The sequence below is a fragment of the Hyla sarda genome, chromosome 8 (genome assembly GCF_029499605.1).
Source record: "Hyla sarda isolate aHylSar1 chromosome 8, aHylSar1.hap1, whole genome shotgun sequence".
In the NCBI taxonomy this organism is placed as follows: domain Eukaryota; kingdom Metazoa; phylum Chordata; class Amphibia; order Anura; family Hylidae; genus Hyla; species Hyla sarda.
Genome location: NC_079196.1, coordinates 178,714,271 through 178,734,529, shown reverse-complemented (window position 1 = coordinate 178,734,529; position 20,259 = coordinate 178,714,271). Strand labels below are relative to the sequence as shown.

Genomic DNA, 20,259 nt, shown 5'->3' with positions numbered 1-20,259 from the left:
GAATATAAAACAAAACAAAAATAAAAATGCACCAATAATTGTCAAGTAATGTTCACTAAAGTGGTTAGCAACGTGTCTCTTTGGTGGGAGTTGATATGTCCAGAGATGTCCAAACGTTCCCGAGACACGTGTCATCAGAGAGCACTTAGACAGAAAAGAACAACCTTAACCCTTAAGGACCACGGGTTTTTCCACTTTTGTTTTTTCCTCCTCACCTTTTAAAAATCATAACCCTTTAAATTTTGCACCTAAAAATGCATATCATGGCTTATTTTTTGCTCCACCAATTCTACTTTGCAATGACATCAGTAATTTTACCCAAAAATCTACGGCGAAACGGAAAAAAAAAATTGTGCAACGAAATTGAAACAAATTTTGTAACTTTTGGGGGCTTCCGTTTCTACGCAGTACATTTTTCGGTAAAAATGACACCTGTTCTTTATTCTGTAGGTCCATACGGTTAAAATGATACCCTACTTATAGAGGTCTGATTTTGTTGTACTTTTGTAAAAAATCATAACTACATGCAGAAAAATGTATACGTTTAAAATTGTCATTTCTGACCCCTATAACTTTTTTATTTTTCCGCATATGGGGCAGGATGAGGGCTCATTTTTTGCGCCGTGATCTGAAGTTTTTAGCGCTACCATTTTTGTATTGATCATACTTTTTGATCGCTTTTTATTCATTTTTTCATGATATAAAAAGCGACCAAAAATACGTTATTTTGGACTTTGGAATTTTTTTGCGCAAAACGCCATTGACCATGCGGTTTAATTAATTATATATTTTTATAGTTCGGACATTTACGCACGCGCCGATACCACATGTTTATATTTATTCTTATTTACATGTTTTTTTTTATGGGAAAAGGGGGGTGATTTGAAGGAAAGGGTTAAATCACATTTATTAACGTTTTTTTTACACTTTTTTTTTGCAGTGTTATACACACTGATTGCCAAAACTGTTCACTGCAAAGCAATAGCTTTGCAATGATCAGCGTTATCGGTGGTCGATTGCTCAAGCCTGCATCTCAGGCTCTGAGCAATGAATCGCCAAGGGGACACGCCGGAGGCAGGCAAGAGGACCTCCGCTCCTGTCCCAGCTGATCGGGACACCGCATTTTCACTGCAGTAGTCCCGATCAGCCCCGCTGAACGCCGCATCTAAAAGGTTAATAGCGCGCGGCACCGCGATCACTGCTGCGCGCTATTAACCCCGGGTCCCGGCATCAGATACATGTTGGGACCGTTATATCGCGGGAGCCGGCCAAGGACTTAAATATAAGGGGATAACTTCAGAAGCTCATAAGTACTGAAAGGATTAAGATTTTTCAATAGAAGTAATTTACAAATCTGTTTAACTTTCTGGAGCCAGTTCATATATATAAAAAAGTTTTTTCCTGGATAACTCCTTTAATGTTAAAGTAAAACTGGCATGCTGTGCACCTGCCCAATATAGTGAACAGCATTACAATAAGGAGTTACTTATGTAAATTGATTAAGTACTGCAGGAGTTGTAGGTCTTCATACTTCTAGTTCTATTTTGAAGATGTGTACAATGGAGGCAGGAAGCCGACTCGCTGTGCTCCCCTGGCTCCTCAATATTCACTGCTCTGCCTACTCCTCTTATAAATATGCAAAACTATTCACTCTCACATCGCTAGGATGTAAGAGCCTGCCAGCACCTGCACTCTGCTCTCCTGCACTCAGAGCAGGGTGCAGACAGAGACACTCAGGTCCTAGGTGGGAACCTAACCTTACAGTTTACTATTAACTTTGTTTTGTTTTTTCTAATTTCAGACGGAAGCCTTCAGATATGTGTGGACCTTTCAAGGCTCTGAATACTCCTTACGACTCAATCAATGACTGGGTCACTTCAATTAAACTCTTTGATAATACAAAATGGGTTGCATGGATTTACAACAACCTGGTTGAAAGTGTCCTCTTCTTTTACATTCTGACCCTGGTTGTCATGTAAGTATAATTCATGAATAAATGTCACAGCATCAGGCACAGCATCTGATCTTATTTACATTACACCCTGCTTTTAGAATTGCCATATTCATTACTATTGTGTACATTGTCTTTCATGTTGCTGTGTAGTTAGTGAGTTAGTGTGTAATTGTAGTGAAAATAAGGATTAATGAGATAAATAGATGCACAACTATAGTCTCTCTGTTTCATACAAAGGGAGAGCGAGTGCTATTCACTGTCTATGGCCAGACATCACTTCCTGAGTTTGGACTCCTGCCAGGAGACCAAAGTCTGTGCTTTTGAGCTGACCGAATGCAGTCTGGACCAGAAGGGAAACCCCTCGTGGCCAGGTTTATAAGGCCATGAAAGTGACATAAAAATATTTTTTTTACAGGGAGTAAATTAAACATTTATTTTACCTGCTGTATCATATGCAAAAAAATTATTCTAATGACAGTGCCCATTTAAGAAAATAAAAAATGATAAAGAATAGTACTATTTAACACACCACTCCTATCTGGTGGCACATTAGATTGCACACGCAGTGCCCCAAATTTGAAGTAGGAGGACCAACCAAGTATCTTTTTCCATCTCCCGGTTCCTAAAATTGATGCCATAGGGGACGTAACAGGGATTAAACTGATAGGAATAGTACTACTTAACACACCTTATAATAATGCAGAGAGAGGCAACACAGAGAGAGGAGTCTGAAGAAGAGGAGTCAGAGGAGGAAGGTGGCTTTGAGGAGGTGGAAGACCAAACGCAGCAGGTGTCTTAGGGGGCTTGTTGTCACCTTTTGGGGACACTTGGAGTTGTACGTGGCGGGGTGGTGGAAGAGAACTTTAATGACATCAGTGAGGACAAGGAACGGGACATGGCTAGCTTGGTATCCAACCTTGTGCAAATGGGGAGTTTGTGGTTGTGCAAATGGACTTTTAAACGGGGAGTTTGGTCTGTCACTTCGAAGCGGGTGTAACCCTTACACTACCTGATCGATACAACATCATTCCTGATATTTTAAAGCATGTTATTCCAAACAATTTAGCAATGTTATGCCCTTTATGGACTAAAACCAGACTCTGCATCAACTATGTAATTTTCCATGGGAGTTTTGCCATGGATCCCCCTCCGGCACGCCACAGTCCAGGTATTAGTCCCCTTGAAACAACTTTTTCATCACTATTGTGGCCAGAAAGAGTCCCTGTGGGTTTTAAAATTCCCCTGCCTATTGAAGTCTATGGCGGTCCACCCGTTTGTGAACATTTGTGGAAATTCGCGTTCGCCAAAATTTTACTTTCGTGACATCACTATAAACCAGGGCCAGATTTAGGCTGCCTGAAAGATGGAGTACTTCAGTATGATGGGGTCACCAAACAATCCCCCCAAGACAGTCCCCCTCCCCTCTCACTGAGACTTGTTGCTAGCAGGGGTGGACTGACAACTCATGGGGCCCCCCCATGCACCCGCACCCATATAGATGCTCTGCCCATATATAATAAATACATTTTCCAATTCAGCAAAATTTTTTTTTTTTGGGGGGGGGGGGGGGGGGTTCGTTTCTAAGTTTTTGGGGGTGTGGGTTCATTTCTACGCAATATATTTTACCGTTAAAATTACACATTGTCTTCATTCTGTAGGTCCATATGATTGCGATACACAACTAATGTAGGTTTTGTTATATTTTTCTACTTTTTGTGAGAAAATTAAGTCATAAAATTTTCCCATTCTGAAACCTATAACACTTTTATTTTTCCATATACAAGGCTATTTCACCCCTTAACGACGAAGGACGTAAATTTTCGTCCTGGTGATGCGGTACTTAACGCACCAGGACGTACATTTACGTCCTAATCATAACCGCATAACCTAATCATGCGCGGCAGGTCCCGGCTGTTGATCGCAGCCAGGGACCCGCCCATAATGGCGGACATCCACGATCCCGCGGATGTCCACCATTAACCCCTCAGATGCCGTGATCAATACCGATCACGGCATCTGCAGCATCGCGGTCACTTAATTGGATGATCGGATCGCCCACAGCGCTGCCGCGGCGATTCCGATCATCCAGCATGGCAGCCGGAGGTCCCCTCACCTGCCTCCGCTGTCTTCCGGGAGTCTTCTGCTCTGATCTGCCTTCCCACAGACCAGAGCAGAAGATGACCGATAACCCTGATCAATGCTGTGTCCTATACATAGCACTGAACAGGATTAGCAATCGAGTGATTGCTATAAATAGTCCCCTATGGGGACTATTAAAGTGTAAAAATAAAAGTAAAAAATAAAGTAAAAAAATTTGAAAACCCCCTCCCCCAATAAAAACGTAAATTGCCCCATTTTCCCTATTTCCCCCCCAAAAAGTGTTAAAAAAATATTTTATATATATATTTGGTATCGCCGCGTGTGTAAATATCTGAACTATTAAAATAAAATGTTAATGATACCGTACGGTGAACGGCGTGAACGTAAAAAAAAAAAGTCTTCAAAATAGGGGGATCTTAAACGTACTAATTTGGTTAAAAAGTTTCAGATTTTTTTTTAAGAGCAAAAGTAATAGAAAAGTATGTTATCACAGGTATCATTTTAATCGCATTGACCCAAAGAATAAAGAACACATGTCATTTTTACCATTAATTGTACGGCGTGAAAACGAAACCTTCCAAAATTAGCAAAATTGCGGTTTTCTTTTTAATTTCCCCACACAAATAGTATTTTTTTGGTTGCGCCATACATTTTATGGTAAAGCGAGTGATGGCATTACAACGAACAACTAGTCGTGCAAAAAACAAGCCCTCATACTAGTCTGTGGATGAAAATATAAAAGAGTTATGATTTTTTGAAGGCGAGGAGGAAAAAATGAAAACGTAAAAATAAAATGTTCTGCTTCCTTAACCCCTTAACGACGCAGGACGTATATTTACGTCCTGCGCCGGCTCCCGCGATATGAAGCGGGATCGCGCCATGATCCTGCATAATATCGCGTCGGTCCCGGCGCTCATGAACGGCCGGGACCCGCGGCTAATACCACACATCACCGATCGCGGCGATGTGCGGTATTAACCCTTTAGAAGTGGCGGTCAAAGCTGACCGCCGCTTCTAAAGTGAAACTGAAAGTGACCTGGCTGCTCAGTCAGGCTGTTCGGGACCGCCGCGGTGAAATCGTGGCGTCCCGAACAGCTGACCGAACACCGGGAGGGCCCTTACCTGCCTCCTCGGTGTCCGATCGACGAATGACTGCTCCGTGCCTGAGATCCAGGCAGGAGCAGTCAAGCGCAGATAACATTGATCACAGGCGTGTTAATACACGCCAGTGATCAGCATAGGAGATCAGTGTGTGTAGTGTTATAGGTCCCTATGGGACCTATAACACTGCAAAAAAAAATGTAAAAAAAAAGTGTTAATAAAGGTCATTTAACCCCTTCCCTAATAAAAGTTTGAATCACCCCCCTTTTCCCATAAAAAAAATAAAAGTGTAAAAAAATAAATAAATAAACATGTGTGGTATCGCCGCGTGCGTAAATGTCCGAACTATAAAAATATATAATTAATTAAACCGCACGGTCAATGGCGTACGCACAAAAAAATTCCAAAGTCCAAAAAAGCGTATTTTGGTCACTTTTTATACCATTCAAAAAATGAATAAAAGTGATCAAAAAGTCCGATCAAAACAAAAATCATACCGATAAAAACTTCAGATCACGGCGCAAAAAATTAGTCCTCATACCACCCTGTACATGGAAAAATAAAAAAGTTATAGGGGTCAGAAGATGACATTTTTAAACGTATAAATTTTCCTGCATGTAGTTATGATTTTTTTCCAGAAGTACGACAAAATCAAACCTATATAAGTATGGTATCATTTTAACCGTATGGACCTACAGAATAATGATAAGGTGTAATTTTTACCGAAATATGCACTGCGTAGAAACGGAAGCCCCCAAAAGTTACAAAATGGCGTTTTTTCCGATTTTGTCGCACATTGATTTTTTTTCTGTTTCGCCGTGCATTTTTTGGGTAAAATGACTAATGTCCCTGCAAAGTAGAATTGGCGATGCAAAAAATAAGCCATAATATGGATTTTTAGGTGGAAAATTGAAAGGGTTATGATTTTTAAAAGGTAATGAGGAAAAAACGAAAGTGCAAAAACGGAAAAACCCTGAGTCCTTAAGGGGTTAAGGCCAAAATGGGCTGCGGCCTTAAGGATAAGTTATAGATTGCAGGGGGGTGTAAGTTCTGGAACCCCCCCCCCTTGTGGGGTCCCGGCAGTATGCTGGAAGCTGACAGGAAGCACCGGCCGGTACACCCCCTCCATGTATCTCCATTGAAAATATGGAGGGGTGTGTCGGCCGGGGCGCTCCGTGTGGGGTACAGCATGCCCCCCTTCCAGCAAACTGCTGGGACCCCGCAAGGGGGTCCCAGCACTTACAACCCCCCCCCCCCCCGCGCAAAAAACAAGCCCTCATACTAGTCTGTGGATGAAAATATAAAAGAGTTATGATTTTTTGAAGGCGAGGAGGAGAAAATGAAAACGTAGAAATAAAATTTTCTGCGTCCTTAAGGCCAAAATGGGCTGCGGCCTTAAGGGGTTAAGGGACCATTTTTTATGCCATGATCTGTAGTTTTTATTGGTATCATTCTTGTTTAGATGGGAATTTTTGATCACTTTTTATAAATTTTTTATGGTATATGATGTGACCAAAAAGCAGCATTTCTAGACTTTGTATTTTTTTTTTACATTTAAGCCATTCACAGTCGTCTCCTAATCTCACCACTGAGTGCTGACTGATATCACCTTCTGACATCACCACTGAGTGCTCAGATATCACCACCTGACTTCACTAGTAACATCATCCCCTATATCACCACTGAGTGCTCAGATATCACCTCCTGACTTCACCAGTAACATCATCCCCCATATCACCCCTGACTTCACCGATGAACACAGTGACCCCACCAGCATAATAGTGAGTGCAGCTCTGGAGTATAATACAGGATACAACTCAGGATCAGTACAGGATAAGTAATGTAATGTATGTACAAAGTGACCCCACCAGCAGAATAGTGAGTGCAGCTCTGGAGTGTAATACAGAATATAACTCAGGATCAGTAAGGATAAGTAATGTAATGTATGTACACAGTGACCTCACCAGCCTCCAAAACAACTCCCAGCAGGGCTGCCATCAGAAATTTCGGGGCCCCTCACACAGCTCAATGCCTGCCACAACCCCCCCCCCCCCCTGCGGCCTGCCCCCAATTTTGTTTTCGAATTATATATTTCTAATTAGATTAGAGCAGAGTGCGGTGTTATTAAAGGGGTTGTCTGGTAAAAAAAATAACTTAGGGGGATAAGCTATAGATCATGGGGGTCTGAGCATTGGGCCCCCCGTTATCTCCTGCATGGGGTCCCGGCAGTCGGCTGGAAGGGGGGCATGCCGTATCCCGCACGGAGCGCCGGCCGACACACCCCTCCATATTCTCAATGGAGATACATGGAGGGGGTGTACCGGCCGCTGCTTCCTGTGAGGTCAGATGTCAGCTTCCAGCAAACTGCCGGGACCCCACAGGGGGGGTCCCAGCACTTATCCCCTATGCAACGATAGGGGATAAGTTATAGATTGCAGGCGGGGGGGGGTGTAAGTTCTGGGACCCCCCCCCCTTGTGGGGTCCCGGCAGTATGCTGGAAGCTGACATTTGACCCCACAGGAAGCAGCGGCCGGTACACCCCCTCCATGTATCTCCATTGAGAATATGGAGGGGTGTGTCGGCCGGCGCTCCGTGTGGGGTACAGCATGCCCCCCTTCCAGCAAACTGCTGGGACCCCACAAGGGGGGTCCCAGCACTTACACCCCCCCTGCAATCTATAACTTATCCCCTATCCTTGGGTAGGGGATAAGTTATTTTTCACCAGACTACTCCTTTTACCCAAACTATATGGAAGCAACTACTAACAGAGGGGCCTACCCAAACTATATAGGGGGCTCCATATAGTTTGGGTAGGCCCCTCTGTTATTAGTTGCCCCGATAGGTGTAACTAGAAACCAAAGGGCCCTGATGCAAAAAATTACCTCGGGGCTCCCTACCCATCCCCCTGCCCCCCCAGGGCCATTTTCTTCGTAGGGGTCCTACTGCTGAGACCCCCACCGATCACCTCTGTTGATGGGAGGTTTAGCTTTCCAACAGCTGGAGAACCACTTCATGTCTGGAAAGCCTCAGGCATTATGGGAGTTGTAGTTTTGTAACAGCTGAAGAGACACAGATTGGACACAGTTTTACCCATCATCACTGCAGAACTTACAAGTGACTACAGCTCTGATGGGACAGTCATGAGAATACACAATGGTATCAGTGATCTGAATGACATCTTCTGACTTGAGTGATGTCTTCTCTGCTATCTTTTCTTCTTCATCTGGTCCAGAGACCAGGTCTTCCTCCAGCCCCATCTTCTCTGCAGAGTCTGACATCCAGACATCATTGGCTCCTCACTTTGTCAGCAGATCCTCATCCTCTGCATAAAGACAGTAATCTTTATAACCTTGCCAGAAAGTGTACCCTAAATAAAATACTGCTCCACACTGTACCCTGAATATAATACTGCCCCACACTGTACCCTGAATACTGCTATACACTGTACCCACTAAATATAATCCTACAACACACTGTATCCTGAATACTGCCATACACTGTACCCACTAAATATAATCCTGCAACACACTGTACCATGAATAGAATACTGCCATATACTGTACCCACTATATATAATCCTGCAACACACTGTATCCTGAATACTGCTATACACTGTACCCACTAAATATAATCCTGCAACACACTGTATCCTGAATACTGCCACACACTGTATCCACTAAATAGAATACTACCACACACTGTACCCACTAAATATAATACTGCCATACACTGTACCCACTAAATATAATACTGCCACACACTGTACCCTGAATATAATGCTACCCCACACTGTATCCACTGAATATAATACTACCCCACACTGTATCCACTGAATATAATACTGCTATACACTGTACCCACTAAATATAATCCTGCCACACACTGTACCCTGAATATAATCCTGCCACACACTGTACTCTGAATATAATGCTGCCCCACATTGTATCCACTGAATATAATCCTGCCACACACTACCCACTAAATATAATCCTGCCACACACTGCACCCTGAATATAATCCTGCCACACATTGTACCCGGAAAACTGCTATACACTGTACCCACTAAATATAATCCTGTCACACGCTGTATCTACTGAATGTAATCCTGCCACACACTGTACCCTAAATAAAATACTGCCGCACACTGTACCCTGAATATAATCCTGCCACACAGTGTACCCACTAAATATAATCCTGCCACACACTGTACCCTGAATATAATACCGCTATACACTGTAACCACTAAATATAATCCTGCCACACACTGTAAACTGAATATAATGCTGCCCCACACTGTATCCACTGAATATAATCCTGCCACACACTGTACCCTGAATATAATACTGCCACACGCTGTTCCCTAAATATAATACTAGAGATAATACATAGATGGGTTCCTCTCAAGAAGGCGCTGGTACCCGGGGATAAAGATGAAGTTCTTTATTGGCAACGCGTTTCGATCCCGAACCGGGATCTTCGTCAGGCCTGACGAAGATCCCGGTTCGGGATCGAAACGCGTTGCCAATAAAGAACTTCATCTTTATCCCCGGGTACCAGCGCCTTCTTGAGAGGAACCCATCTATGTATTATCTCTATTGCTACTTACCGGACTGACGAGCGTCACACCGGGCTTGTTCCTCGTGGCAGCGGTTTCCCTTGATCTTCTATACACAGATGCTACTGTAGGTGTTGTGCTCTGAGAGCAACACCAAGGGGTAAGAACCCATCTTTACGTTAATTCTTATCATTGTCAAACGGTCCTCACTAGGGGCGCACCTCCTGTGTTTTTTTTCGTTTTTATTACTAAATATAATACTGCCACACGCTGTTCCCTAAATATAATACTGCCACACGCTGTACCCTAAATATAATACTGCCACACGCTGTACCCTAAATATAATACTGCCACACGCTGTACCCTAAATATAATACTGCCACACACTGTACCCTAAATATAATACTGCCACACACTGTACCCTAAATATAATACTGCCACACACTGTACCCTAAATATAATACTGCCACACAATGTACCCACTGAATATAATACTGCCCCATACTGTACCCACTGAATATAATACTACTACACACTGTACCCACTGAATATAATACTACCACACACTGTACCCTGAATATAATACTGCCACACACTGAACCCACTGAATATAATACTGCCACACACTGTACCCTCTGAATATAATACTACTACATACTGTACCCACTGAATATAATACTGCCACACATGCATACACATCATATATGCATATACACCCCTCTTATCCTCTGTGTCCTCATCACCCCCATAACCCCCCGCCAAACCTCTACTCATCACTACTATAACCCCTCCTCTCCTCATCACTACTATAACCAGGGGGGTTATGGGGGGTGATTGAGAGGCCCCCCTCTCGTCATCACCCCCATAACACTCCTCCTGCACCTCTTATCACCCCATAACACTCCTCCTGCACCTCTTATCACCCCCATAACACCCCCTGCACCTCTTATCACCCCCATAACACCCCCCTGCACCTCTTATCACCCCCATAACACTCCTCCTGCACCTCTTATCACCCCCATAACACCCCTCCTGCACCTCTTATCACCCCCATAGCACCCCCTGCACCACTTATCACCCCCATAGCACCCCCCTCTGCACCTCTTATCACCCCCATAACACCCTTCTGCACCTCTTATCACCCCTATAACACCCCCCCTGCACCTCTTATCACACCCATAACCACCCCCCCATCCCCCTCTGATCACCATTGCAGTCCCCTAACCACCATAACAGCCCCCACCCCGCCAGTTTACTTACCCTGCCGGGGATCATTGCAGCAGCGTGAGGCTGCTGCTGCTCCTGTCACTGCACGAGGAGGATGCTGGAGAACTCGCGGGGACGTAGGCAGGGACAGGTCAGGTGATTGGAGTGGACGTGCGTGCCTGCGCGGAGCACATGACGTCTCTACTCCCATCAGCCCCTGACCTGTCCGGCCCTACTTTGATTCTTAAGGGGCCCGTGCCCTAGAAAAAGGTAATTAAATAGAAATGTGCGGGGGCCCCCGGGCCCGGACATGAGGCCCAATCACAGTCCTGGGGCACCCAGTGGTCAGTGAGTGACAGTTGCAGTCACTCACTGACAGGCCAATTAAAAAAAAAAATTCCAGGGACATCCGGGCCCCATACAGGTGTATGGGTTGTACCCCCCTGATGGCGGCCCTGACTCCCAGCATGCTTAAAAAGCCTTTGACAGCATTTGGCTGTCCAGGCATGCTGGGAGTTGTAGTTGTGCACCACTTGGAGGCACCCTGATTGGAAAACAGTGACCCCACCAACAGAATAGTGAGTGCAGCTCTGGAGCTCACATGTATATACTGTATATTAGTGTCTTCCAACCAGGGTGCATCTAGCATGCTGGGAGTTGTGGTTTTGCAACAGCTGAAGGCCCCCTGGTTAGGAAACACTGCTGTATACAGGGACTTCACACCAACAGATTGCAGGAATAACTCACCACATACACTCTGCTCTCCTGGCTGCTCTGGGAACTTTAGCTCTGCCCCCAAGTCACATGATCGTGACATCACCACAGGTCCTCAAAGAAATCATCCCCTCCAGCATTCAGAAGGTACAGAGCAGGTTCTGGTCGGGCAGTCACTGCCATTATGTTCTGTGTGGAGATCCCTGTTTTTAAGTGACTGCAGACCAATACCTGCATGATGCAGAGGGAGTGGGGCCCCCTTTCTTTCCTGGACGTGCGGGGCCTGGAGCATGAGCTCCAAGAGCTCCAATGATAATCCAGCCCTGTACTTCATAACCCTAAACCACCCTTGTATCATTTTTCCGTTTTGTTGCTCTACACCACCACACATTATACCCCTACATTTATATAAGATATGTTTCCTGAGATTTACACTGTTACCCGTAAATATATGGATTTACCTTACTTAAAGTAAACATGTTACTGGCACTGTTCTCTATAGGGGCACTTATCTGGCCATGCTAGTGCTTATGGAGGTATACTGATGAATTCTGGGATTTATTATAAAGTTTTTGATTTATTATAAAGTGTTTGAAAAATATCCATTATTGCTGTCATGGCATTGGTATCAAATCATGAATTCAAGTGTTAACAGGACCTTTATTAGCATTTTAGTACATGATCTGTGTGACAGTCAAATAGACATTGACGCAGAGTGTGGCTGTACAATACTTGCAGGGGCCTCTTGGTAAGACTGTATGAAGCAGTGATGGTCTGAGTTGTTTTGTAGCTATAAATATGGTGAGAAGAACAGGCAGAGATTATGTATATGATATATGTATATCACAGGTGACATCTTATTTACCAGTTTCCACTTTGTTGCAGAATTATCTCATATCTTTACTGGCAAATTGTTCAAGGACGAAAGATAATGGTAAAGATGCTGCTCACACATATCGCTAATGTAAGTGGATACATCATTAAACTATCTATCCATCTCATATCTATCTATCTTATCCATTTCTCTATATTGTCTATTTGTCTATCTTTTATGTCAGTTTGCCTATTTGTACTATATCTGTCTTGTTACGGTATTTATCTATCTTTAAATTATCAAAAAAAGATGTATTATTATTATGTATTATTATTTTCCCAGGAAGGCAAAGATAAATCATTTTTGCTTAAAGAACTCAGAAAATCCCAGAAACCACCTGGAGGAAATCGCAGTGCGCCCCATCAAATGTCAAAAAGACAGGTGAGAACAAAAACATTTTGTTAATAAATATAAAAATACATCTCCCTATAACCAAAAATAAATTAAAACATTTGCTCTTTTTAGTCGAAGATTCCTTTGCTGGAAATAGTGCCCACTCTTCATTATTTTCTATTTTACAGCTGTTGATATTTAGTGAAATCTAATACTTTGTCCTCATGTCCAGTTCATAATTTAGCTATTTTCTATAAATCTGCTCTGAATATTATAGGTTCAGCCATCACAAGGAAGTGAAGATCAGCGAATGGGTAATGGTGAGTAACAAATTCTATGTGTCCATCTTCGAACACTGTAAGAAATCCAGCAGCCTAAGGGTCTATTCACGCGGCAGAATTTCCACACATCTGCACCAATTCAGCTTCCGCTTTCATATGGGTGGTTTCTGGCTTGTGCTGATTTTGTGCGGAATTAGTGCAGAACCCTTGTTGAATCCACATGAAATTCAGAAGTGTCAATGGGAATATGGAATCCCATAGAAGTCTATTGGGCTTTAATTTGAGGCGGAATCTGCATACGCAATCTGTGTGGAATTCCGCATGCGGAAATTCTGCCGTGTGAATAAACCCTAAGGATAGACTGTGGCACATAATTACCAAGTTGTGGTTGATATCCTACACAAGACAAGCAAATATGTTTTCGGTGCAGGGATAATTGCTAATAACCTAGGGGTAGTCCACTGAAAACATCTTATTCCCTATCCAAAATGGACTCCCGCAATCTCGGCTGCGGCACCCCTGTCATTCGGCGGACAGAGCAAACTCTGCTCTGTGCCCAATGACTGGCAAACACAACTGCCATGCCCCCTCCATTCCCGCCATGTCCCCTCCATGTTTATGGGAGAAGGCATGACAGCTACGTACTAGTCATCACGTCCCCTTCCATAGACCAATGAATGAATGGAGGGTGGCATGATGTCACAAACGCGGAAGCTCCAAGTTTCCGTGTTTCCGTGTTCCAGATGCCACCGCTGCCAGATAGGGGATAAGATGTTTTCAGCAGAATAGCCCTTTAAGTGAGTTGTCATGGGACTAATGGTTGACAACAATGAGAATGGGGTGGAGATGATGTCTGGCTTTCCACCTCCTGTTAATTGAGCAGAGGCTTTTAATGGGTTAAAATGTCCTAATACATTTTATAATACAGTATAGGTACTGGAGCGCATTGATTTTGTAAGGTAAGGTATTCCCTATCCAAAAGTTAAAAGATAAATGTCTGATCGCAGGAATCTTACCTCAGCGAATGGAGTGGCAAAGCACATGCATGATGGAAGACAACTCAGGTCCCCTTCCTTAAGATCACAGGGGTCTCAGAGGTCTGGCCTACTGCAATAAGACCATTATTCTCTATCCAGATAGAATTCTGCAACCATCACTAGGGAACAAATGTATTACTGAGCTCTGAACACCCTTTATCTGCATGACTATACAGAGGATCTGGCCTTAAAGAGGTACTCTGGCAGCAAACAGATGTTTTCAAATCAATTGGTGGCAGAATGTTAAACAGATCTGTAAATCTTAACCCTTCTAGTACTTACCAGCTGCTGTATGCTCCAGAGGCAGTTGTGTAATTATTTCCAGTATGACCACAGTGCTCTCTGCTGACACCTCTGTCCTTGTCAGGAACTGTCCAGAGCAGGATAGGTTTGCTCCTACTCTGGACAGTTCCTGAGATGGACTGAGGTGTCAGCAGAGAGCACTGTGGTCAGACAAAAAAATAACTTTCCCTTCCAGTACTTATCTCTGTAGTATACAGAAGCTGATTAGTACTGGACCGATTAAGATTTTTTTTTAATAGAAGTAATTTACAAATCTGTTCAACTTTCTGGAGCCAGTTGGTATGAAGTACCCCTTTAAAGAGTACCTATCACCATCTAAACTTTCCCTAATCCCCCTCCCCATCTGTCCCTGACTACCTAAGTCTATCCCTGCATTTATTTAGCTATAAAAAACCCTAAAAATACCTTTTTTTCTATGCTCTTTTGTAGCTCAATTCAAGGCACAGTGCAGAGGAGGTTGTCATAGCAATGGCAAGTGTGGAGAGAGCAAGATAAGCAGTGCATATATAATTAGCCATGTGGAAAGTGGATAGAGGGGAGAGGAACTGGGAAAAAGAAGAGGGAATGTATTCTCTCTGTTTGCTCGCTGCCTGTGTTCGAGCTCATTTCTCCCTCCCTCCTGCTAACAGGCTGGAAGCTGCGTTGAGCTGATTTCAGACACACTCACTGAGTCCGAAATGCTTGCTGACAGGATTGCTAGGGAGACCCCTAGTGGAAAAGTTTTTAAAGTTAAAAAAACATCAAAGGAGGACATTTTTTTAAATTAAAGTAATTAAAAAGTTGTTCAGTAGGGCTTTATCTTCAATAAATAAAAAGTTTGTTTCATGAAAGGGACACTAAGTGAGAACACAGAATTTATAATGAAATTCTATAAATTTAATCGACAGAAAATATAAAAATATAGTAGTGGATATTCACCCTACATTTTTTAGATAATATTATTAACAAGTAATAACATACATTTGCTGCACTAGTTTCTCATGATTTAAAGGGATTGACTAAACAGGGTGGCCTTCTCTTAAAATTAGGTGGGTCATCTGGGGTTCAAAAAAGGTCTGTGTAACCTGATTGGTACCCCCTGCTGCTATCATCTCTACCTATCTACTCTTCCTAGTTCCATCTTCACACACAGGAAATGAAGGAAAATGCTCATTTAACCAATCCCTGGTGGCAGTGGAGATCCCCACCTAGTGAATGGTCAAGTTGTCTTTCCTGTATGTTAAAGGGATACTCCGGCCCTAAGACATCTTATCCCCTATCCAAAGGATAGGGGATAAGATGTCTGATCACGGGGGTCCTGCCTCTGGGGACCCCCGCTATCTCGCATTCACCACCCACCTGTGTCTGCCAGGTCACAACTACGGGGCCGGAGTATTGTGACATTATAACTCCACCCTGTGTGACGCCATGCCCCCTCCCATAGACTTGCATTGTGGGGGTGGGGTGTGACATATCACAGGGGCGGAGTTGTGACATCACGATACTTTGCCCCGTAGTCGTAACCCGGCAGAATCGGAGGCTGCAGCGCTGCGTGCGAGATAGCGGGGGTCTTCAGCGGCAGGACCCCACGTTCAGACATCTTATCCCCTATACTTTGGATAGGGGATAAGATGTCTTATTGCTGGAGTACCCCTTTAAGACTCAGTAAGGAATTGAAGACCTGGTGAACATCAGGACAGCAGTGGTGCGGGAGCAGTGAGGTGAGTAGCACCTCTGGACAATCCATTTAACCTGGCCAAGCAGTCAGATGTACTCTGTGGGATCAGCTACTATCTGCTTGTTCTGCAGCTTTCATAATTCTCTATGTCAGGAGTCTGTGTTTTTATCCTTACAGAGTCCAGACCACAGAGTAGTGGTGGGCCCAGTGCCTTGAAACTTGCTGTAAAGGACAGGGAGCAAATGGAAGAAAGTTCTTCTATGGAGAATACAGCATTCAGTGACAACACTGCTCCTTCAGAAGCAATGTTGATGATTATGAGGGCAAGGCAACAGGCTGAATATGAGGAACAGCAGTCAAGGTATGGAGAAGAAAATAGAGATGCAATGGAGATGGAGGAAAGAGCAAAGCAACGGGATGAAGATGAAGAAGACCAACCACAGTACAAGGGAGAGCAGTCTCAAGACTATGACAGACGTCAGCCATGGAATTGGGCAGGCCAGTCAGATGCAAAGCAAAAGAATGGTTATGAAGCACAACAGCCTCGGAGTCAATCGAGAACAGATGCCTTGGCAATGGCAATGAGAGCCCGACAACAAGCAGAACTGGAGCAGTAGATCGATACTGCCAGAATACTTATCTAAAGGCTCCTTATCTAAAGTGAAGTCACCAAATCATCAAACTTTATACATGAAGGATAATTTTTAGAGTTTACAATGGAGAACCACATGTTCTATGACGTTGAACGACATTTATTTGTGTTTGAGAATGATATCCAAATTTTGTGCTGCAAAGTCGATACATAGCAAGAAGAGTTTATGCTATACATGAAATGTCACAAAAATATGTTATATGATTAATATTATTTATTAAATACGAATGTTCTGAATGTTGTCCCTGCTTTACCATATTTACTCTATTGAATATTTTTACAATGCACTGTCATATTGTTCCCTTTTTGTATGTCTGAATGAAATACTTTTTCTATTTATATTTTACATCGTTGACACATTTTGGAGATGTAACTTAAAAGGTGGCCTTTTCCAGCCAAGGTGTACCAGATCCCAAACTCTTCTTTTGTCTGCTAAGAACTAGAGCCTTACAGAACTACTGAGTAACTTGGCACACTCGGTCATTTGGTTGATCAGAAACAGTAAGTTTTGTTCATCAGACTGGACCATGTTGTATTACTAATTCGGGTTGATTGTTAGCTTACACACACACACACACACACACACACATATATATATATATATATATATATATATATATATATATATATATATATATATATTATTTATAATATATATATATATATTATTAATATATATATATTATTAATATATATATATATATATATATATATATATATATATATATATGTATATTAATATATATATATATATTAATATATATATTAATATATATTAATATATATATATATATTAATATATATATATATATTAATATATATATATTAATATATATATATTAATATATATATATTAATATATATATATATATATATATATATATATATATATATATATATATTAATATATATATATATATATTAATATATATATATATATATATATATATATATATATATAAACAAACAACAAAAAAATGTGGTCTCAAATGGCTGGAGGTGCTCAACCCCAAATGCGGTTGTCCATTTATACTGGGGGAGCAGATCCTGCCCTTGTAGTCCGTTGCTAAGGGCGATCCCCAGCATAAAAATGCATACAATGGAGGATGCCTGCAGCGGACTACAAGTGCCACAATAGAATCCTACACCAGATAAACGGTGTGGATGTGTAACAATTAGAATACAATACAGGAATATGGGTGCACTACTGTGGTAGATGTAAACAATACATTGGCTATCCCTAAACACTGATGTTAAAATTGAGACATTCGCCAGTGTATCCTTATATGAAGGACACACCAGAGCCCGCACACCAACGCCAAGGTTTCTCAAGATGGTGCGAGACCTACGCTAATCCTACCACGCTGGAGGGTATCTGGGAGGAAGTTGTGAGTCGACCGAATGCTGCCGTAATTGCCCACTGGCCCCTGTTTTGCTTATCAAGCACAGGTAGGATTAGCGTAGGTCTCGCACCATCTTGAGAAACCTTGACGTTGGTGTGCGGGCTCTGGTGTGTCCTTTATATAAGGATACACTGGCGAATGTCTCAATTTTAACATCAGTGTTGAGGGATAGCCAATGTCATTGTATACATCTACCACAGTAGTGCACCCATATTCCTGTATTGCACCATACATATAACCATCATACTGTTACTGACCAAATCCTGTATATCAGTGTTTCCCGACCTTTTTCGGCTCGGGGCACCCCTCCGAAAAAAAAATAAATTTCGCTGGGCACCCTGACCGAAGTTGACGAGCAAAAAATAAAAATAAATATATATATATATATGTATATATTTTTTTAAAGCCACAATGCACACAAATTCCAATATTTAACTATTAATCAGTGGGTATGTAGTTTAAAGTGCTGCTTTGTACAGCAACTCAAATGTGACATCTTCTCTGATCAGCGTCGTTCGTTTGTTCTGGACCGTCCTGACCATTTCTTCCATCCACAACTCTTCACCGTTAAACCTGCAAAACAAATCTATTAGGCTCTGCACTTTACCAGCATTTTACAAGTGAAGAGGAATACAGGGGCGTATAGGTGTAAAGGGGTAGCAGAGGGGGTGTACATGGGAGACAGGTGTGTAGAGGAGTATACGGTGGAGACAGAGGGCTGCACATGGGGGACAAAGGGGTGTACATGGGAGACAGGTGTGTAGAGGAGTATATGGGGGTGAAAGAGGGGTGTAGGGGAGTTTACATGGGTGACAGATGGGTGTAGAGGAGTGTACATGGGTGACAGAGGAGTGCACATGGGTGACATAGGGGTGTAGAGGAGTGGTAGAGGGGTTTAGAGGAGATTACATGGGTGGCAGAGGGGTGTAAAGGGGTGTACATGGGTGATAGAGGGGTGTAGGGCAGTGTACATGGGTGGCAGAGGGGTGTACATGGGTGACAGAGGGGTGTAGAGGAGTGTACATGGGTGGCAGAGGGGTGTAGAGGAGTGTACATGGGTGACAGAGGGGTGTAGAGGAGTGTACATGGTTGACAGAGGGGTATAGAGGAGTGTACATGGTTGACAGAGGGGTGTAGAGGAGTGTACATGGGTGGCAGAGGGGTGTAGAGGAGTGTACATGGGTGACAGAGGGGTGTAGAGGAGTGTACATGGTTGACAGAGGGGTATAGAGGAGTGTACATGGTTGACAGAGGGGTGTAGAGGAGTGTACATGGGTGGCAGAGGGGTATAGAGGAGTGTACATGGGTGACAGAGGGTTGTAGGGGTGTACATGGGTGGAAGAGGGGTGTAGAAGACTGTACATGGGTGAAAGGGGGGCGTGAGGGGTGACAGGGTGGACAGGAGTGACAAGGTTGTAACAGGGGGGACAGAGGGGTGTACATGGGTGGCAGAGGGGTGTAGAGGAGTGTACATGGGTGACAGAGGGGTGTAGAGGAGTGTACGTGGGTGTAGAGGAGTGTACATGGGTGACAGAGGGGTATAGAGGAGTGTACATGGGTGACAGAGGGGTGTAGAGGAGTGTACATGGGTGACAGAGGGGTGTAGAGGAGTGTACATGGGTGACAGAGGGGTGTAGAGGAGTGTACATGGGTGACAGATGGGTGTAGAGGAGTTTACATGGGTGACAGAGGGGTATAGAGGAGTGTACATGGGTGACAGAGGGGTGTAGAGGAGTGTTCATGGGAGACAGAGGGGTGTAGAGGAGTGTACATGGGTGGCAGAGGGGTGTAGAGGAGTGAACATGGGTGACAGAGGGGTGTAAAGGAGTGTACATGGGTGGCAGAGGGGTGTAGAGGGGTGGCAGAAGGGTGTAAATGGGTGTACATGGGTGACAGAGGGGTGTACATGGGTGACAAGTATGTGGTCAGAGGGGTGGACAATGGGGGGTGAACATGGGTGACACAAGGATGGACAGGGATAACCGAGGGGTGGACAAGGGTGACAAGCAGTTAAAAGAGGGGTGGACAGGAGTGACAAAGAAGGGTGGACTGGGGTGACAGAGGGGTGAATGGGGGGGGGGTGGACATA

General features: G+C 43.4%; 1 protein-coding gene across 6 annotated transcripts in view; it reads left to right on the top strand.

Annotated features, from left to right (window-relative positions):
* Nucleotides 1-17,025, top strand: part of TMC5 (transmembrane channel like 5) — a 134,769-nt gene extending 117,744 nt beyond the window's left edge. For all 6 annotated transcript variants that reach the window (XM_056536130.1, XM_056536129.1, XM_056536133.1 and 3 more), the window contains 5 exons: nucleotides 1,802-1,975; nucleotides 12,516-12,594; nucleotides 12,787-12,885; nucleotides 13,115-13,157; nucleotides 16,293-17,025. In XM_056536130.1, the coding sequence (XP_056392105.1) occupies nucleotides 1,802-1,975; nucleotides 12,516-12,594; nucleotides 12,787-12,885; nucleotides 13,115-13,157; nucleotides 16,293-16,732 (835 nt within the window). In that variant the 3' untranslated portion in view covers nucleotides 16,733-17,025. The remainder of the gene's footprint in view (nucleotides 1-1,801; nucleotides 1,976-12,515; nucleotides 12,595-12,786; nucleotides 12,886-13,114; nucleotides 13,158-16,292) is intronic.
* Nucleotides 17,026-20,259: the final 3,234 nt, after the last annotated feature.